General features: G+C 36.7%; 1 protein-coding gene across 5 annotated transcripts in view; it reads right to left on the bottom strand.

Moving 5' to 3' along the window:
• The window catches only part of LOC135080508 (homeobox protein homothorax), a 341592-nt gene that overhangs the window by 305811 nt on the left and 14855 nt on the right, over positions 1 to 20926 (bottom strand). For all 5 annotated transcript variants that reach the window (XM_063975145.1, XM_063975148.1, XM_063975146.1 and 2 more), the window contains exons 2-3: positions 7130 to 7302; positions 2458 to 2599 (exon numbers count right to left, since the gene is read on the bottom strand). In XM_063975145.1, coding sequence (XP_063831215.1) covers positions 2458 to 2599; positions 7130 to 7302 — 315 coding nt within the window. The remainder of the gene's footprint in view (positions 1 to 2457; positions 2600 to 7129; positions 7303 to 20926) is intronic.

Genomic DNA, 20926 nt, shown 5'->3' on the forward strand with positions numbered 1-20926 from the left:
GGCCCTTGATTGTCGGTTTGTGTCCAGATTACCTGTTTTACGAACGAATTGTTATAAAATGACTCCATTTATGAGGTCTTTTTTGTCGCTCAAATAATAGGTCTTACTATGTCGATTCGCCTCGTCATGTTATTACGGCTGCGTAATGAAGTATTGGGTAAATGCCCGTTTGGGCTTCTTTTCGTATCGGAATAACTATACTTTGTTTACTTTGTTTGTCTTTAACGGCGCTGTTTCTGAGATCTTCACAAAAACTCGGGTCGTCTTTTGAGGAGACAGTTTTTTTTGTTTCTGTGAACTCGGTATTAGTTTAAAAGGACCATTATTGTTTCTGAGTCGTCACATAAATCACGATTGGAAAGTCTCTAACATCCTTTTATTTTTATTTACACTCGGGTATAAGCGATAAAAATGCAAATAGCACCGGTCTCAATCGAACGAGCAATGTTTTTATTCTTATCAGCGCCGCGTTCAGTAAATTAATAAAAAACGAATCGGATCGATTATAATCGATACAAGAGTTAATTTAACCACTGTGCGATCGAAATTTGCCTGCGAACAATCAATCTCGTTTCAATCGAATCTATAATGCATGCCGAATGGCGTTTCGAAAAAAGGCGTAAACAATCAATAATGTCGCGGAGCAGGCCAATCCACGTAGAACTCCCGTTACTAATTACGCTTTATAGTTATTAAAGCATTATGCGAAGAAATTGCCGCTTCTGATTTACGAGCCGCCATGTTGTGCGCGACATTTTAATATCCGAATGCGATCGCGCGCTTTTTTACTTTTTAATTCTGATGGGAGGCAGGTGCGTTCAAGTTATGCTGCCTGTTTTCCCTTTTGAGCGTAATTTTTAAATTTCGAATACCCTGAATGGATTTTGAGCTTGGAATCGGGTTTGATAGGGTTCGTTTTTTAAAAAATGGAGCGTAATATAAACATGTCAGCTGATCGAGGTGAATGGAACCGTTGTGGTGCTCTTACTGAGTACTGACTGACCTTTGTTGGCGGCGGGCGATAAAGCGTTTGACTATGTTAGCATAATAATGCTAGTTCGGAGCTTACTTTGATTAAATATAAATATATTCAGCCACCTGTTGTTTAACGAGCGTTGGTTCAGAGACTTATTGTCACGATGCTGTATAAGAACTTCCAATAAATGCGTATTAGGTAAGGCAATTGAATCTTGCTGCTATAAAAAAGCTTTTAACGTGACAGCAGGCTCTTAACCATTTGCATCCGTCAAGTTCCTCAAAACAAAAATATACATTCGCATTACTACATAGTTTGCAAGTTTTCTTGTGATTTCATGTGACTATCACAAGCTTAGCAACCTGATCATATTCAGGTCATCGGTCCTTTTAGTGCGACAAAAGCCCAGTGGTGGCTATTCGAGGATCAGTAGTTTGAACTCTGTCGACCACTGGAATAATAGTGATGACCGTATTCCCAACATAAGCTTATATTTAGCTTAGCTTAGTCCCGTTAACCCTTCGAGGTAAGCTGAACCAAAGTTTCAAGGAACTCTAGTCTTCCTGTCAGACACCGCTGGACTATTGTCGCCTCTTTACAGTGAATTTTGTAATATTTTTTCCTCCTGCTACTGGGCCCACCTTCAATGTGCATTATAAATTAAAAACCAAATCAACAAAAATCTACTAATCTGAGTGGGCACTGTTGCTGGAAGAAAAAATATTTAAAAATTCAATACAGCGACTTAGCCCGTGGACCAAGGCAAAAGTGGGCAAAGTCGCTGGAAGACACATAACACATAACAGGAATTTTGTTTTCATTCTTAAAATTAGGGACTGATAGTGAAAAGGGGCTTAATACCCGTAAAGCCTTGATCATACGTACCGAACAAACGGGCGAGACAGGGCTCTCGGCCGAGTACTCGGTGTGTATGAACATTACGCCGAGTGCTCGGCCGAGCGCTCGAGTATGTGACTCGCTCACCCACCTGTCTCGACCATTTAACTGTCTCGCCCGTTTACTCGGTACGTGTGATCAAGGCTTTACGGGTATTAAGCCCCTTTTCACCATCAATCAAATCAAATCAAATCAAAATCATTTATTGCATAATGTAGGTACATATAGGTCACATAAAAATTATATTGTTCAGCTACATCATACCATATCGGCATGCAACAGAATCAATTTTTCGTGATTCAAGAAATTATACAAAAGAATTAAATTAAATGTCACAATAATAATTAACAGTGTCAAATTTAGTAATCCCTAATTTTAAAAATGAAAACAAAATTTTATTTATTGGCTTGATCACACGTACCGAGTAAACCAGCGAGACAGTGCTCTCGGCCGAGTACTCGGTGTTTGTTTTGTACAATTCGGTTGGTATCGTATGGAGACAGTAGCACTGTCTCGCCCGTTTACTCGGTACGTGTGATCAAGGCTTTAACCCCTCTTTAAAAAGGTGGCAGTGTTCTGCTGACCTGTTTGCTGAAGACGGCGATGTCCTCGTTGAAGGACTCGGAGGAGCAGACGTCGCCGCCCGCCACGCCGGGGTCGCGTGGTGTACACGTCGCCAGCTCGCACTTCTCGAAGATCAGCGCCAGGAGGGGGAAGAGCGGGTGCCTGCGGGGAGGGAGAGGGTTAATTTCATCATCATCAACAACAACATTATCATCAACAACAACATCATCATCATCATCACTAGTTCAAAAAGCTGGAAGAGGAAGAGTGGGGGCCTTGATAGTGATGATCTCCCCGAGCACGTGTTAGTTCCATCATCATCACTATCATCGTCGTCAAATACATATTATTATTTATTAGTTCAAAATAAGATTTTATTATTATTTCAAGTTCTTATTATGCTAAGTGTTGTGTCACCTGATCTCATCGTCATCGTCTTATTCTTCTTCTTTATCATCAAGAAGAAGAACATCGCCATCATCATCAGGTCATAATTAGTCTCCAGTGCAAGAGCTCAACTATGTTAAGTCCCTTTTTTTAATTTCAAACAGTCACCTCCTAGTTTAATACATACTATTATTATGAAATAATATACGGCAGCGATGGTAACATAATAAAGCTCGAAAAAAATTATGACGAAACACGTACTTATTCATTAACACCATTACCACTTTATTACTGCTTTCCCTGCATCCATCATAACTGTTAATCTTCCATCGAGCTTAAAAAAGCTCTCAAATGAAGGCTATTAAGCTATCTCCAGCCCAGAGGTCTTTGAGGCCCGCGACCTACCGATCACAGATTAGATGGCATCGCACACGTGACACTGATGCCATCTTGGTCTGTGCCAAGCCTGTGGCCTCACAGGCAGCGGGCACAGCAGTCCATGAAATGTGAGACAGACTATAAAATTGTTGTTGTTGTAAATTAGGTTCTAATCTAATACAATTAGATAAATAAAATGCTATAGGTATTTAGACTAGCCTATTAAAATGTTAAAAATTGAATACTGAAGATGGGAGTGTGATGCCCTATAGCTGAGTTTAATGAATATGTAGTACAATTTGGCAAATGCATAAGATAGGACATCCTGCAATTATTTTGATTAACTTAATTACCAATATATTAAAAAATCTTGATCGTACTTGATGTCACGATATAATAGTCATTAAACTGATACGATCAAGATCATTCGGCAAATAAGGAAATACCTACTTATCATCATTACATTAATCCTTTATGGAAGATGATTGTGATTGGAAGAAATTTCGACTCAGTGTGAAAATTGAAGAATTCACGGTCATATGATACAGACAATCCCATTCGAACACCCGGCAGTTTACTCGAGCACCTGCGTTTATCATGCAGCCTTCAATTGAATCGCCTTTCATTCAATGTAGATAAATTGCTCCAATTCAATTGTTCACATTCTTATCCTACGCGCGTAAATCGTAAAAACTAAAAAATACCGGTTGCATCGACCGTTGCTCTAACATTTGTACGCATCATGTTAATGTTAACACGTTCCGGCTTGCGTTTTATAAGCTCTATAACATATGATTCGAATATAATACAGTATTACAGTCCACATAAAACCAGCCGTGCCTGGCAACAAGAAAAAGGCAGTTGAAATTAAAAACAAACATCGCTTTCAAACTTTTTCTAGGCACACCCATTGAAATTACGTAAAAAACGTATTCAAATGTACGGAGTAATAACTCTGTCCCCTTGGCCAGTCAGCGTGACGAGCAATATTATTTATTAACAGCACTGAGGTGCACAAAAAGCACGCTAGTCATGGATGTATGAGTTTGAACTAATAGAGAATTATAGACATATAAATTGCTTTTTAATTGCTATAACTTTCGTGTGGCTAGAAAAAGTTTAAACCACGAGTGACCTTTCCGAGGTAAGATACTGTAAACAGAGGTTTGTGAGTTCAAAGTCCTCGAGCGCAGCAGCGGAATAATAATGTTATTTTATTAGAAAATACGTGATGACTTAACGAACGATAACTGTCCCACGATTATGTTAATACATCGGCGTTGATGCCAGTTGTTGAATAATCTTTATTAAAAAGTGAACGTCATATAATTTAGATTAGTGTGACACATGAATTCCTAAATTATGCATAACAAGACACTCGGAATCTATTAGGTTAGCGTGTCAGGAAGCTGTCAAAAGAAATGTTAATACATGATTTATTTCCTTTTAAGCCAATTCCAATGAAGGTTGATGAAAGTTTTTGACAGGAGTAATATATTACTTGTAGAACTAAATAATTATGCGATTACAAGACATTTAATGTTAATTACTTTTTTATTTATTTATACTTAAGAAAGACACTGCTGGACATAGAATTGTCCCAGCAAAACACATCACTATTTTTTATTATTTTTTTCTTCTTTATGGCTCCCATAAGATAATGTCGACCTTCTCAAATCTGGTTGCTATGGTAACAGACTCTAGCATTTTACGAGCGAACGTGTCACTTTATGTCCCGCTGCTGGCGCGGCCCCACCCAAGAGCTACCTCAAGTTTCTTGACAAGTTTTGATCAGATAAAGGAGATTGCGCTAACCGGCGCCTTAACTGCCAAACGCTTTGTGCTATCTGATGGATATAATGGACCAAATAAACCAGTGATAAACGCCATAGAAGGGGAAAAGTTAATTACTGCGAAGATTACTAGTTTTCCAACTTGTTTTTAATTTTATTCTCTTCGACCGTGAATAGGTTAACAACGCGCCCTTTTACTGCAGAAATGAAGGAGCATAACAATAAATTGTATCGCATTTTCTAGTTTAATAGCAAAACATTTTCACTAAAGGTCTATAGTTTCCATATCTCTACCAACATCGAAAATTCCCCAAATACTTTGTTTGTTTTCTAATTAGTAGACTAAAGTGCATTACTTTCTTAATTGTAATTTTATTCATCAGCTGATAAAATTCAATGCGAGTTCTCATACAGAGCGTTATAGATTAAAACCCTGGACGTATAAAAAATGGCGGTCATTTAAAAAAGTCGAGTAAAACATTATGGTACACTCATCGCAGTGCGTGGTTCCACTAGAGAAAGCATAGATAAGCGCATTTCTTTTTTAATCCGCTGGTTATTCATAGAGCCGTCGATTTTAAATTACTCATTATAAGCACGGCGGTAATGAAAACTACTCACTTTGGTCGTAAACATGCTAAGCAATTCATGATATGGTATTAAATTGGATCATCTGACTGTATTCGCTAATCATTAGAAGAACACACGCATTGTTATGTTTTTGCTTCCCTCAGTCCTTAAGGTACAAAGACTTTACCCACTTCTGTTAGAGACTAATGAACTCACATAAACTCATCTTTACCCTACTAAAGTAACAGAGGCTAAGGAACAAACTCCACTTTACCTTTCATGCAACAGTGACTAGTTTTCCCCACTCACTCATTATGACATTTTAGTGCAAGAAAAAAAGACTAATATCAAACTTTTCCTTTACCCACATACTTGTATAAACTATGACATCTTTGTCCAGGAAAAAAGCTTTCGAAATACCTTGCTAAAGTCTTACTAGCAACAGAGACCAGGGCCAGGGTACATCTTTACCCACTAAAACATGGTATAGTCAGATGTGCTGTTCTGGACATCATTTTGAACACCGTGCATCTTCTTCTTGTCATTTCGACAATATACCATCAGCCCAAAACTCCGCCACATGAATGGCGTTTTCAGTAGCCTTCATTAAATCTTCCTGCGTGCAGTTGTTAGGGCACGCAGGGCACGGCATCATGTGCTCCGTCGACTAGGGAACAAAACCACACTTGCACTCCAAGTTTGCTGCCCACCATGAAACACATCTACTGGGCTCTCGTTGTACTGATGTGGTAGGCAAAAGCAAGTCTTCCTGAAAGACCACCACCGGGGGTTGTGAGCCGGTGCTCGTGGTACAGTCAGTACATCAACTGGGGCATCTTATGCCATTGTAATAAGGGTCAGTCTTCCTGGCTAGAGACCAAGGTAGACCAACCTTTGCTACTCACCCGTACATGGCACCCTTATCGCGCTTGTGCTCGAAAAAAGCCTAACCTAATGCGGTCTTCCTGGCTTGAGACCAAGAGATGTTCTTCGCAGCCTTAGATCTAGAGAATCATAATGCAAATCTTCCTGGCAACCTTCCCACTCACCCGTATATGGCATCCTTGTCGCGCTTGTGCACGAGAGGCTCGCCGGGCAGCGCGTGCGTCTGCGCCGCCGGCTCGTGGTACAGCCAGTACATCAACTGGGGCATCTTATGCCGTTGTAATAAGGGTCAGTCTTCCTGGCTAGAGACCAAGGTAGACCAACCTTTGCCACTCACTCGTACATGATACCGGGCAGCGCATGGGTCGGCGCCGCCGGCGAGGGTAGTAGATGACAGCAGTGCTTGTCTTCCTGGCTAGGAAGTCTGAGGTGCCACCTTTCCCGGTGAGCCGGTGCTCGTGATACAGACAGTACATCAACTGGAGCATCTTTCACAGTTGTAATAAAGGCTAATCTCCCTGGCTATATTCCAAGGTAGGCACAACTTTTCCCACTCAACCGTATATGGCATCATTACCTCACTTTTGCATGAGGGCTCTTGTCGTCCTAATATAAATGAATGTACTAAAGCCTAGTCTTCCTTAGCTACTGAGACTAAGGCACAACCTTTCCCACTCACCCGTATATGGCATCCTTGTCGCGCTTGTGCACGAGCGGCTCGCCGGGCAGCGCGTGCGTCGGCGCCGCCGGCGGCGGGTAGTGCACGGGCGGCAGGTGCGGGTGCGTGAGCCGGTGCTCGTGGTACATCGCGCCGCCCTCCATGTAACCTCCGCCGTGAAGGCTCTCGTCGTACTGGAATGGTAAGGGGTTAGATGAGTTTAAGATCTTCGAGTTTTCTGTGGTTGCTGTGGTATCAAACATCTTGGGAGTCTTCTATTATAGTCTTACTTAGGACATTTAGAATGCAAACTTTAGAGAGTTTCCTGTTCTGGAGTAGTATGGTAAGGAGTTAAATGAGTCAAAGATCGAGGGGGTCGATTAGGAGTCTTCTGTTGGTGCTGTAGTATCTTAGATCTACATGGGATACGATAGGATATCTATTTGTTAGGAGTCTTCTATTATGGTCTTAAGACATCTCATCATATCCTTTTACCGAGTTTCCTGTACTAGAATGGTAAAGTCTTAAGATCGAGGGTGTCTTCTGTTGTAGTATCAGAAATCTACATAGAATAGGACATCTGTTTTCTTAGGAGTCTTTTATTATGGTCTTAAGATATCTCATCATATCCAAATTTTACCGAGTCTCCTTTACTGGGAAGGTTAGATGAGATGGGAATCTTAGGTGAGGATTCTTCAATTGAAGTCTCAAGGTTCTACATGAGCTAGGACATGTATGTTCTGGGGAGTCTTCTCAAGATAATTGTCTAGAATAGAGATTTATGGGGGCTACTATACTGGAATTCCAAAGAGTTGGATGAGATAGAGAATCTTTTATGTAGCGTTTTCTATTGTGAATTCAAGAATCTACGGGAGATAGAGAATCCAAAATTTGGGGAGTCTTCTTAATAAAGGGATCTAGAACTCAAGTTTTATGGAGATTCCTGTACCAAAGGGTTCGATAAAATAAGGAAATCTAAGGTCTGAAGTCTTTTATTCCGGTCTAAAGGACCGGTTCACCGGACCGGAAGGATCTGGTAAAAGGATCAACGAGTACATGAAATAGCTCGTCTAATCTATGTTCTGGGAAGTGCTATGGAAGACTTTAGGACTTGTACACCTATACGAACATGACTTGCTATTTCTACTCTTGTAAGATTCTACAACCTGGTTAAATATTTCACCTGCCAACTACAAGCACCAATGTGTTTTCCGTGTTTGTTAATTAAAATAACAATTAGACATTATCTTAGACTAGCACATCCTTTTACGTAGTGAATAGGTCATGGCAGGTTAATTAGTAATTGTATAAAATTAAAAAACTACTTATACAATTGTTTTCGATACCAAATACATGTTTTGAGAGAAGTGATGTGTGACACCCGATTAACATGTTGTACTAGCAGCATAATCCTTAATTTAATGTTTTAATTAACCTTAACTCTACAAAGAGTAATTAACATAATTATAAAAGGCGTATACGACAAACCTGACGACAAATCTCATTATTTTTCAAGTTGTTAACGATCTAGAAAATACAGCATTAAATGGTGTAAATTTTAAACATGACAAAATTCTAAGTCTAAGTATACTCGTACAGTCAGCGTCAAATACCCAAAGTGGCCAAATGTTGACAACACAAGACAACCTTATTCCAATTGTATCAAAGACGTTGAGAACTTTTTGGCTACTTTGGGTGTCACAAATTATTTGACGCTGACTGTACCATATTAAAACTGCACACACGCAGTTAGAGAAATACCTATGGAGAATTTTTTCCAGAAATTTCCTAACGTTTTAATGTTGTCAAACACCAGTTATAAGTGGATCTTTATTTTAAACCCATCGATTAATGTTAATTTATTTAAATTGAATAGTGTATTGTACAAATAATTACTTTTGTCAGTAAATGTTTTAGAAAAGTTTCACAAAACCAATACTGATGTTAGTTAGTCTCATACAATACACTTGTGAAGTTTTGGAATAAAAAAATTGTCGAGTCATCCACAGATCACATCAACGAGCCGTCAATTATGCTTTTAAGCGCACACCTTTGCTTTTAAAGCAGATTAGTGAGTTTAAAAAATATAAAAAATAATTTGACAGCTCGTCTAAAACCTCTTTTGTTGAAAAATAGGCACAAGTCTCTGATACATAAGATAATATATTATGTTAATATGAACCTTTAAGAAAGAAAAAATACATAACATGTGTATGTAAATGTGCGTTAATTATATTAAGTTGATGTATCCATTTGGTTTTAATTTTATGGATTTTTCGCACCTGGGCTGAAAGGCCGATGTTGGCTTTAAAACGAAGAAAAACCCGGAAATAGGGCATATTTAAATGTAACATTTTCACCCCCGTAAAACTGTGTAACTACATTTTTGAAAGAAATTGTTAGACTCGTTCGTTGGATTTAAATACACATGTGTACAATAAATATAAATAATGTGAAACAATATGTACGAATTTGACTAAAAATTTCTGTTGATGAATAAACTTTTTCTGCGTCATTTGTTTTAGAAACAACTGAAAATCAAAACTCAGTTAATAATATTGGTAACGTCATACACATTCGAGAAAGAAACACGAGTTAAACAAGAAATATATCTGTAAATACACAGCGCATGTACACAACAGTAGGTGCACATGTAGTATACACATGCACCTACTTAGTAGGTAATATTTAGTCATTTCACCTACAAAGACTCAAGGAAAAAAAATGTAAATGTTGTTAAAATATGCGTTACCAAATCTGAAAATATCTTATAACAACGATCAAGTGCTTTTGTTTATTTCTTTTTTTTTTTAAATAAACTTTTCTTGTTCTATGGTACACTGATACACCTTCTCAATGATTCCTCCAATGAGCAGATCTCAAAAAGTAAGAGTAAATAAATTATATTAGGAAAAGTGGACGTGTTTGCGTGTTCCCTGAGTGAATTCACAAGGACGGCTTTGGCTATTATTAGTTATAAAATGTAAATAGATACTGTATGGTTAGTTTAAAGTTATTATTAAGCCTACCTAGATTAAGTTATGCTATCGCATTAGGTTTTAAGTACCTGTAAAGATAGTTTAAATGTGTGTGGAAATAAATAAATAAATATTGAACTCTTAATTCTATACATTAATTGTAAATAACTGTAAATGTTAAAATAATAAAGAAATAAAGGTTTAAAAAAATCTACACATAACTAACAATCAATAGTCCAGTAAGCTGTAATAAAACATTATACTCGTATTTCCTATCATACAAAGTTTTATAAACCCACTTAAACAATAAAAGTCCTACTCCACATTCCCCCACTGTGGCCCTGTCCTATTACCACACAATGGTTAATTTTTGTCCATATTTTAGTCACGAAAATATTCTAGTGGATTCCATATGACATATTCCTTTGACCTTTATCACCTGAACTCTCTGATCTCATATTATAATGTAATAAAGTAAAAAATTGTATGAGAAACACGGAAAGAACAATGGCCGCTTTAAAAAGCACCAATGTTTATTCATTAGCGACCAATGTCTATATTAGATGTACAATATAGTAAATGCAATAACTCCGTTGCATATTTTTGTATTGTAATAATAATTAAAGCATTATTTTACAAAAGCCCCGCAAAGTATTATGTGAAAAACTTAAAATATTCTTTGCATGAACGAAGACTAAACTTGAATTTCGTTCTAATTTTAAATATCGTGTTTCTTTTAATCCGGTGTTTTTTCTAAGTGGTCAATATGTTTGTCGTTAATCGTAGAATTAAAAAATAGAATAGTTTGAAATTAATATTTGTATAAGTTTGAACTGATTTAATCTTTAAAACCAATTCTTTTATTGAAACTATAAATGTAGTGACTTAATTCTACGTTTGCAAACAAACCTACTAACTCTAATTTTATACTGTAACTCTGTTCAAAATCCGAGCAAGTTACATTTTCATGTTTGTTAAAGATTTTTAGAAACGAATTAATTTCGGCTGCGGTCGAGTTGTTTATTTTTATTGTAGTAACTGAATTGTTTACAAATTGCTTGAAGTGAACTGAAATCATTTGATAAAGTATATTTTATGGCGTATTTTCTTTAATTTATTATCCCTCCACAGATTATTTTGAAACACGAAACGCTGGTTATAACGCTGATCATAGATATTTATGATCGTAACTAACATTTTTGAATGAATAAAGCAAAGGAATTCAACCCTGTAATTTTTTTTATTTAAGACGAATTTATTTTCATAAAAAGTTTTTACCCCGTCTCTACATTTTCTATCTTTTAAATTTTGCAAATAAGCAAAGGCATTCGACATACAGCCTACAATGCGAAACCAGTATGTAGATACAGATCCATTCGCAGCCAAATTTGAAAGCGCAAATAGTCGAGTCATGCTGGCAGTACATAATCGCACAAAGGTAGGCAGTGGTATGCGCCCCAGGGCCGGCTGCCATCAAATACAGTGACTGTGCAGTCCCCCCGATCGATAGTCCGGCTCTGTCATTAGTACCTGAAACGCTTTTTCCAGCCAGTGTTAAAAACTTTGTTTTTATTATTCAAAAAGTTCAGCCAGCGTTTATGGGTTCCTTTTTTGAAAACGGCAATTAGATTTTATACGAGTTCCTTTTTTAAAAACGAACTCCCAATGGCTGTCTGTGGTTTAGAGCGCGCGCTTTTTTCGCTATTTAACAAACCTCTATTGGTAAACAATGAATAGTAAAAATGTCGTCATAATGCTCAATAATGACATTGTTTAAACCCTTTATATCGAAGATCTTCAGATTTCGATTAAAGTACATTCCGTGTCACTCAAGCGTTGTTTTTAATGTGAGATTTGTAATCACAAACCAGTCTTAGCCTATAAACAGTGGAGCGAGCCAATCGTCGTCCACAATACCAATACACAATCATTGCTGAACTAAGTAGTTGTACAGTCGGCTGCGAAAAGTGTTTAAAGTAATGGATTAAAATATGACACTATCAATTAACGATTTCCATGCTGTCAAATATACATCTAAATGATGTAAAGTGACGTCATAATTATGTGTGCTTTCGGTTTTTTGGTAAATAAAAAGATTTTATTGAGGTAGTTAACTGAGACTGGGTTTTACTTAATCTCAATTACTTAACTCTAGCTTGCTCAAATACTAGTATTTATTCTGTGGTTCTAGTGGTCTTTATTGCGTTTTTATTTTATGTATTTGTGATACAAAGCCTAGGTATATAAGCCTGATATTATCTGATATTTTTCTCCAAAATGCAGTTTCTATTAACTTGTTAAAATGTGTCATTAATACGTATCTAAATTGATATTCACAACAGAGAAACAAACGACACTATTTTAAATGTTGGTCACTGTACTTAAGACTGCAAAAAGAAACTAGACCTTAACAAAACCCAACAGGGTTCAATTTTTAACACACTCAGCACACTATCAAGTAGTTTTATGGCGCATTCAAGGCGGTATACTGACTCTGATATTGTAATTTGTTCTGCGATGTGCGTTTTATACGCGGAAACGCAACGTTTGTATGCGGAAACGCTGCGTTTATGTGGAGTATAGTATTTAAAGTATTGATAATAACTGCTAAGTGACTTATAATGGCGACAAAACTTATATTAGAATGAGCATTCCATCAAAAAATATAACAGTAAAAATCAATACATACATCAGAATCTTAATTATTAACTTTGAAATAAAATATACCCCAGATTTTAATTGGTTATAATTAGGTATTTTTTGTAACCGATTTTTTAATGAAATATAAACCCTATTAAAAGTATTTGTATCTATACAAATATGTAATTAAGAAAATTATTCCAAAATCTATATTTTTGTACTCTACTGAACCCTGCGACTGTTACTATAATTTGTCTTAACGTCCTTTTTTAGAATTTTATTCTAATGTATCAGAAGATTCCACTATCCACCTCTACCATATCAGTGTAACTGATTTGCATACAGTACCATAGACAAAAACGGCGCATTACAGCTTCATTAGTTACAGAGTTTTCTAGTCTATGTCTATTTTTGCTGCGCTGTGCGTGTGATTCGTTTTTGCCGGTTTGCATAATTTCTAACTTGTCTGTGGTTACGTAAACAAGTCTATTTGCTCTGAGCCTAGATTCTTAGTAAATTGTATATATTTTTGCTTATAAACATACTTAGGTTATTGCCTGGTTGTTTATCTAATAGTTAGTTTAATGAATTCTATTTTTAGACATTATTTTTATTTTAAATTGATAGAGACATTTTGTTAGGCAATTTAAGCCTATTCTTCATTAAAACTATGTTGGATTTGCAATTTTTATACAAAAGGAGAGCTTAATACTAAAAGAATTATTATATACCAGTCAAATATCTCACTTAGAGGAACTATGAGTGTCTGTGCGATAAAAAACTATTATGTATTAAAATAATTTAAGCTCTATCATCGCTTTTTGAAAAAATATCTTGAGTGCTTATTAATATAAAACAGTTCCTAATTTTTCAGGAAAGCTTTTCCTTATATTTACGTACAAGTATTATCAATCATAGATCTCAACTTCTATGGTTTTATTTTATGGGTCAAACGGTTTCAGCACAAGTTTCAGTAAGAAATCAGCTGATCTATACAAAAAATAGCTATCGATTCAACCAAAATTGGCAGCACTAGGTATTAGATGTGTGTCGACTGGCTGGCTTATTTGATGGATATTTTTACACAATATTTAAATAAATATCCCAGCTCAGAAGCGTTTTGATAATGCCAGATTCAAACTTGAGAGTGTAGGTTGAATTCTAATAAATTTGAACTTATAATATAATAGGAGAGATAATGCTTGAGTGTAAATAGAGTGTTTTGATTGTCGATTTTAAATACATACTAAATATAACAAAATTAAGATTTATGTGTTAAGTATGCCTCTGAGTTTGTTGCGGCGCTTCTTCTCAGCACTTGCCAAATGTTGGTCTCGAAGCGCTGGTAGGGTAAAAAGATTATGAGACATGTAGAGGCTCCTTAAGAGCAAAATGACGATTTGTAAGAACTATTTATTAGTCTAAACAAATAAAGAAATTTTGACTTTGACTTTGACTCATAAAACTGTTCTCAATTCTTGAGCATAAATTCAGGATACAATCCCTATTATTAACCGACTTAAAAAAAGGAGGAGGTTCTATTTTCGACTGTATATTACTTCATATCATATCATAGTGATACTGAATTTCATAGTACAGTCGACAGCACATCAAGCTATACATTTTCGTTGCAAACTCGCCCCTATCGCAACTACGTAAGATACCGCAGTGTTTACGTTGACATGCTGTCGACCGTACATCAAGCTATCAAACCATTTTTATATCTCTAAAACGATTCGAACCCAGTCACCTACGCATATAAAGTGCTAAACGCAACCAGCAATCTATACCCCACCGTTTACCCCGTGACTCTACCATTATTTCAAATTATAGTCTATGGTGCACCATATAAAAAATGCCACAAAAACCCCGTCGATTACCTTGCTATTAAGTGCTGGCTTCCGATGAATGGTTCAAGGGTTTAGGTTAAATAATATAGTGAATTGTAGAAATGGGGATTTCTAGTTCAATTTCTAGTTCCAATTCAAATTTTTGATTAGTCAAATAAATTATAATACAAAGAAAGAAATAAAAATTCAATTCACAGTAATAGTATTTACCATTGGTAAATAATTGGTATTGGTTATTAATGTATTAATTATGTCCTCAATGCTCAATTCTGAAAACCAAAACTGACTTTAGTGTCCTCTCAAGATATTCTAATTTGGGAAACATTATTATTTGTGCAACAAGATATGTTAAAAAAACTGAACCTAGTCTGCTACTAAGGCTGGGTTACACCATCTTACTGTAACTTTCACAAACGTCAGAAATCTGACAAACTCCATACAAAATACACCGGTTATCGTCAAAGTTACGGTCAAAAGTTAGGTGGTGCAAATATGAGACTGTATTTTGTTACAAAATACCACCTACTTATATACAACTACATAACTTACAGTATTTATCTTAGTGTATATAGTAAGTAATCCCTCTTATTTACCTCTACAATTCTATTACTTCGCTTATTTATCTTAATAAATGTATAAACATCCCATAAAACTACTTCAAAATATATCTATGATAACTTGACACATAAATGTACATACCAAATAAGGTACAAGCTGTATTTTCATTGCATACCTATGTGATGTTAGTATGTATGTACAAGATATTAGATTTGATGAAAATGCCAAAGCGCTATACGACATTATATTGGCTATACTATAGAAGTATAAACTCTATGGAATGAGACTCTATAATCTATCCAATATAGCTTGATTAGAATGACAGCTGTCATCAAAAGTAACGACATAACTTTGTAGTAGCGATCAATGAGAGCTAAATATTGGCGGACAAGAAATAATTCACGTCTGACCTACAAACAATATTTTCGACGACAGTGCTTCCAATAAAAATGATAATTTCGTGTAAATGCAGCGTTAAATTACACCAATAAGTAGTAATTCGAAATTATAAAAATCAAGCTAGAGTATTAACGACGTCTCTACAAGGTTATCTCGAGTTACAAAAATGTTAGTGTTGGGACATATCGACAAATGTCATATTAAATTAAAACCATGGGGTCCAAGCGCTCGTTCCTTTTATAAGGAACTGGCATAGAGGCTCACCGAGGTGACCGGTGATCAAAAGGCTGGCAGCTATTTCGGCCAGAGAATTAGCCTGGCCATTCAACGTGGCAATGCTGCCAGCCTTTTGGGCACCATTCCTGACTGCGGCGCTGGGGGTGAAGTATTTTATATTTTGTAAATAGTTTTTATCATTAGTAATTTTTAAGTTATTTTAAATTAAAACTATTTTTTTTAACATATTTAACAATTTTTTTAACATATTTAAGTCAAGTTATACGTTTTTCTAAATGTTCACTATTAAAAACCAAAAAAAATTTCATTCTTAAATAATCAAACATCGGAAATCAATCACCGGTAATTTTTTGGGTATTCATAGCACCGTTGCTCTAGAAGAGATGCCCACCGCCCTCTAGCGAGAGGAAAAAACCACTGAAGAACACTGATGTTAATGACTACGACTTAGGTTGTACACCCTTGACATGAATTTTAAATTTTACTGTCTTTAAATTTAAATCATAATTGTCATTTTTATGAATAAAGATAAATGAAGAAAAATTGGGTGCATTTTTTCATATCATTTTTTCGAAAACTTATCGATACATCTATGTGAACCGTACGAAACATACCCATCACTAGTCACATTCGTTTGACAGCCGTCATTCTAATCAAGCTATATTGGATAGACTATAGTTACGTCAGTTACGGTGCATTTTAGTCTATGGTTCTTTACCCTAAGGTGTTAATACTATTTTTAAAAAGGCCAGTGGGCTGAGTGCGAGTTTACATCAAAAGCGCTCGCTGAGCGCGTTTAATAATAATAATAATAAGCCCCGCAGGGCAGCTTTGTGGCGAGCTGTTGGTGAGTAGCGACACCACGGGGCCAGTTGTTAATCCGAGTGCTCCCGAGAGTCGGTCAAGACCTTCGTCTTCGGCTTGCCGAAGTGGAATCCGAGAGGGTCTGCAGGACTCTCACCTCTGGCTTGCCTTAACCAGCCGGCCAGAGTGGAGTCGCTAGAGCTATATGCTCCTGCTCCAGGGGTGGAAGTGTTAAAGGGCATAACGCCGCGAGTAACCTCGGAGAAAGCGCAGCACACCTCTCTACACCCCTGAGCTGGCAGACGCCAATGTTGCCCCTCAGTCCGGTCTATACGACCCATGACGCCAGGGGGGGCCCATTTAGTCGCTGGCTAGTCACCGCCTGCCATTTTTTCAGTCAGAGACTATGAACCAGGCAGGTGTCCCGTAGTCTCCACCCATAGCCCAGTAACCAGTCCCTCCATCCTTCATCCATAACCCTAGTCCATTCTCCAATAACTGCAATAGCACCTGTGCACAAGCTGGGGATGGTCTCTAGCTACATCCCATGATATAGTCAGAGACTAGATCCAGCATGTGCACCACTTTCACTTTTGTCGATTATTTTGCGCTTAAAACGGCCTCTACGTGTTGGATCTGTATCCCCACGCAAGCCTTATAAAGGACCGGGCCACTTTTGACCCGTGAGCTCCAAAGCGTACAAACATAATAATAATAATATGTTTATTATCAGACCATTATGATCCATACATTGTGTTAGTAACAATCTTATACTTAAAAACTAGGTTAGTAGTAACATAAATCAGTCAAAAAACCGGTTTCTGGATCCATGCAAGTGAATATTAATCCAGTGCTTAAAGATGGGACACGATGGCCTATCTTTGATAACCGACAGGATGCTGTTGGCGCTTTCCCGTATCCTCCCAAGCATCGACGCTGTTCGTTTACGGATGATAGCGTAGAAGTCATCCACACGCGCTTCCGCGAACATAGTCGAAGCACTGCAGAACCTTGGTAGCCCCATCAGCATCCTGAAGGCATTGTTGTACTGAACCCTGAGAGCGTTATAGGTCTTTTGTGTGAAGTCACACCACAGACTGCAGGTGTAAAATGTTTGACAGAATGCCTTAAAGAGGGTAATTTTGACATCTCTTGTGCACCTGGCAAACCTGCGGGCGAGCATGTTGCATCGGACCGCCAACGCTCTCCTCTCTCGTTCAATGTCACAGTCATCCGATAGGTTTTAATGTGTCCAAGGTATTTGAATTGAGTTACTCTCTCCAGTTCTACATTGAGAAGTTTCACTGGAGGTATTGGAATTGATTTCTTATTACCTGATCGAAAAACCATGAATTGACTTTTTTTGACATTATAAACATTAACAAATATCATAACATTAAAAAATGTATGAAAATTTTAGTTTTTGAACGTTTCCCGCTAGGGGCGCTGTACAATCCGTCATACTTTTAATGTAATTTTTTGACGCGCTCACTGATGTAAACTCACACTAGGTCCTCAGGTAAAAGTGTTGCATTTTATTTAGTCTATGTTCTTTACCCTAGTAAAAGGTGTCAAAAGTATTTAAAAAAGGTCAGGTAAAAGTGTTACTTCGAAGATGGTTATTCACATACTACAATATTTAAAACGTTTTATAAATTTACATATCATATTGTTACTTTACAACATTTACATTTATGTAAATAATATTAGCTATCCTTTTAAGAATCAAAGATTTGCACAACCCCATGTTCCTTTGTTGAACTCTAACAATGCTCGTACTTCGGTTTTATAAAGTAGAGTTTGAAGATTATTTTTCAACTGCACACGGATCCCTAAAATGCAAGCTAGTTAAGTATCTAACTTATTAGCCGACTTTGCAGTCTGCCTTGCAATACCTACTGTATGTAATGATGACGCGGCACAGTATAGAGATGATTCAGTAAGTCTAACTCTACCTAGTAGGACATTTAGTTGAATATTGAGAATGTTATTGGACTGTACAAAGGTATATTTTGTCCTAAAGTTGCCTGAAAAAAGATTTGATACTAAAGTATTTAGAGTTTTAGTTTGAATTGTAGCTCTATTTTTTAGTTTATTTCTGAATAAACAAGTTTAAAGCTCTATATTTTAGACGCTTTTTGAGTTTTTTTAACTGAGATTTTTGCTTGAACGTGCTCATTTTCTACTTTATGTACTTTTCATATTAAGTACGACAAAAACAAACTTTAGAGACGAATACTTGACATGTAACAACATCCTTTAAGTAAGGAGAGATTAGATTTGAAAAGCTTCTTAAAAGCTTCCTACTCTTCCCTCTTCTCTAATAGCTTCTCCTACAACTTATCGATATCTGTACTGTATGGCTTTGTAAGCTTATCCCTCCTAATATCTACAACAAATCCTACTGCACTTTACTGCACTGTGACAAACGCCAGCCTTGGCAGTTCGATACGATAGCGATCATGCGCAAACGCATCGTCCATTGACAACGACATGAGTTTCGATAACGTTATGTACTTTTTGAATGAATACATTGACGTTTATATTAGTGAAGTGACGTCATTACGCGACATTTTCAAAAGTTTATTCTATGTACAGTCACCGTCAAATTTTTCGTCACAAATAAAGTAGCCAAAAGGTTCGCAATGCGCCTTTGTTACAATTGATTGAAATGTATAAATGTAATGTCCACCCACAAGATGGACCGACGACTCATAAAGGTTGCGAGAAGGCGCTGGATGCAGGCCGCCACCAACCGGCCATTGTAGAAATCATTGGAGGAGGCCTATGTTCAGCAGTGGACGTCCTGTGGCTGAAATGATGATGATGATGACAATTGAAATAAGGTGGTGTTGTCAATTTTGAGTGTCACGAACTAGATGACGCTGACTGTACGTACAGTCGCCGTCAAATGTGACTTTTCAGTTTTGATGCAAAATCGTATCTATTACAACTGGATAAGAAACTACAATGCTAATAAGTTTGATGTTCTGTTGTTTTTATATTTTGTTTTTAAATATGCACTTACAGGGCAGATATGTACCATCCTAGACTGCATCCCACTTAACATCAGGTGCGATTGTGGTCAAATACCTGCCTTGTTATGCATAAAAAAAAAAATATATTTTTTCATTTGATTAAATAGCTTATGCAATACGACATACGTATTATGTCATTCATAGCATTTAATATGGAAATCCCCGAATTCTTGATTAATTAATAAAAATATGTATGTTCTGCGATTATGTAATCACAGATTTTATCGCATCCTTTATACAACATTAAGATTAGTAGGCTTATGTATTGATGCTTATCTATATTATTTGAGTATCAGAATATTTATATTACATGCATAAAATACGCCATGTTAAAAAAACTATGTTAGATGTGTTTTCTTCCTTTTATGTATTTTCAGAGTGCTATCTTACGATTTGTGTTCTATGAAAGCGCGTTTTTAAATTAAGTTTGACAGTTATTGTTGAAAAATTAAATGGTAAGGTACTAATGACATACAGTATACCTTATAAATACAGTATACTTTTGCATGCTGGCATGGCAGCCTGTAATTAAGATAGCATCTAGTCCTAAGACAAAATTACGTATGTAAACCCCTTTGCTTGTAATGAGGGCTATCGTTTTTATACTCAACAGTTGGCACCCCTGGCGATTGACAGGACCTTAATCTACAGTGGCGCCATCTTGATGAGTGCAAATGCGATAGTCCTCTTACCACTTTCGCGCTCACCAGTTGGCGCCACTGTCTTCACTACTAGCAAGTGACAGTACCTTACTCTACAGTGGCGCCAACTGGTGAGCGCTAAAACGATAGCCCTCATTGTGCCTGTCTTTTTAGTTGTCCTAAATAAATAAAATAAAAATAAATCAATGTTATGTGTCTTTTCTACGTAATTCTTTTGTCACAAAAATGGCGGGAAATCATCGGCGCACGCGCATGTGGACACTCCCTAATCCTAAATGTTCAGTTATCAGATAGTTACGATAGTGTATCACAAATGTCATAATTCGCTCATAATCCCCATAATTGACGTTTGCTACTGTGTGGCCTTATCTTCGGCTTGCAAGATCTATCTTCGTCTTCGAATTTTGTATTTAAAGGATTTTGTTTAGAGAATATGTCACCGTAATCTATTTTATTGAAAGAGCCAACTGTTGGTTAAACCTTATAGGTAATTCCTCAAAAAATCATTTATCTATTCACAATTTTATTGCACTGGCTGGAAAATTGTACACGTAGACCTTACAAAAATAAAATCATGAATAATGAAATTTATAAAGTTTTGTTTGAAACTTATGCTAATATTTAATTTGACACTGGCAAGCTGCATAATGAA

This window comes from Ostrinia nubilalis, chromosome 18 (genome assembly GCF_963855985.1).
Source record: "Ostrinia nubilalis chromosome 18, ilOstNubi1.1, whole genome shotgun sequence".
Lineage (NCBI taxonomy): Eukaryota > Metazoa > Arthropoda > Insecta > Lepidoptera > Crambidae > Ostrinia > Ostrinia nubilalis.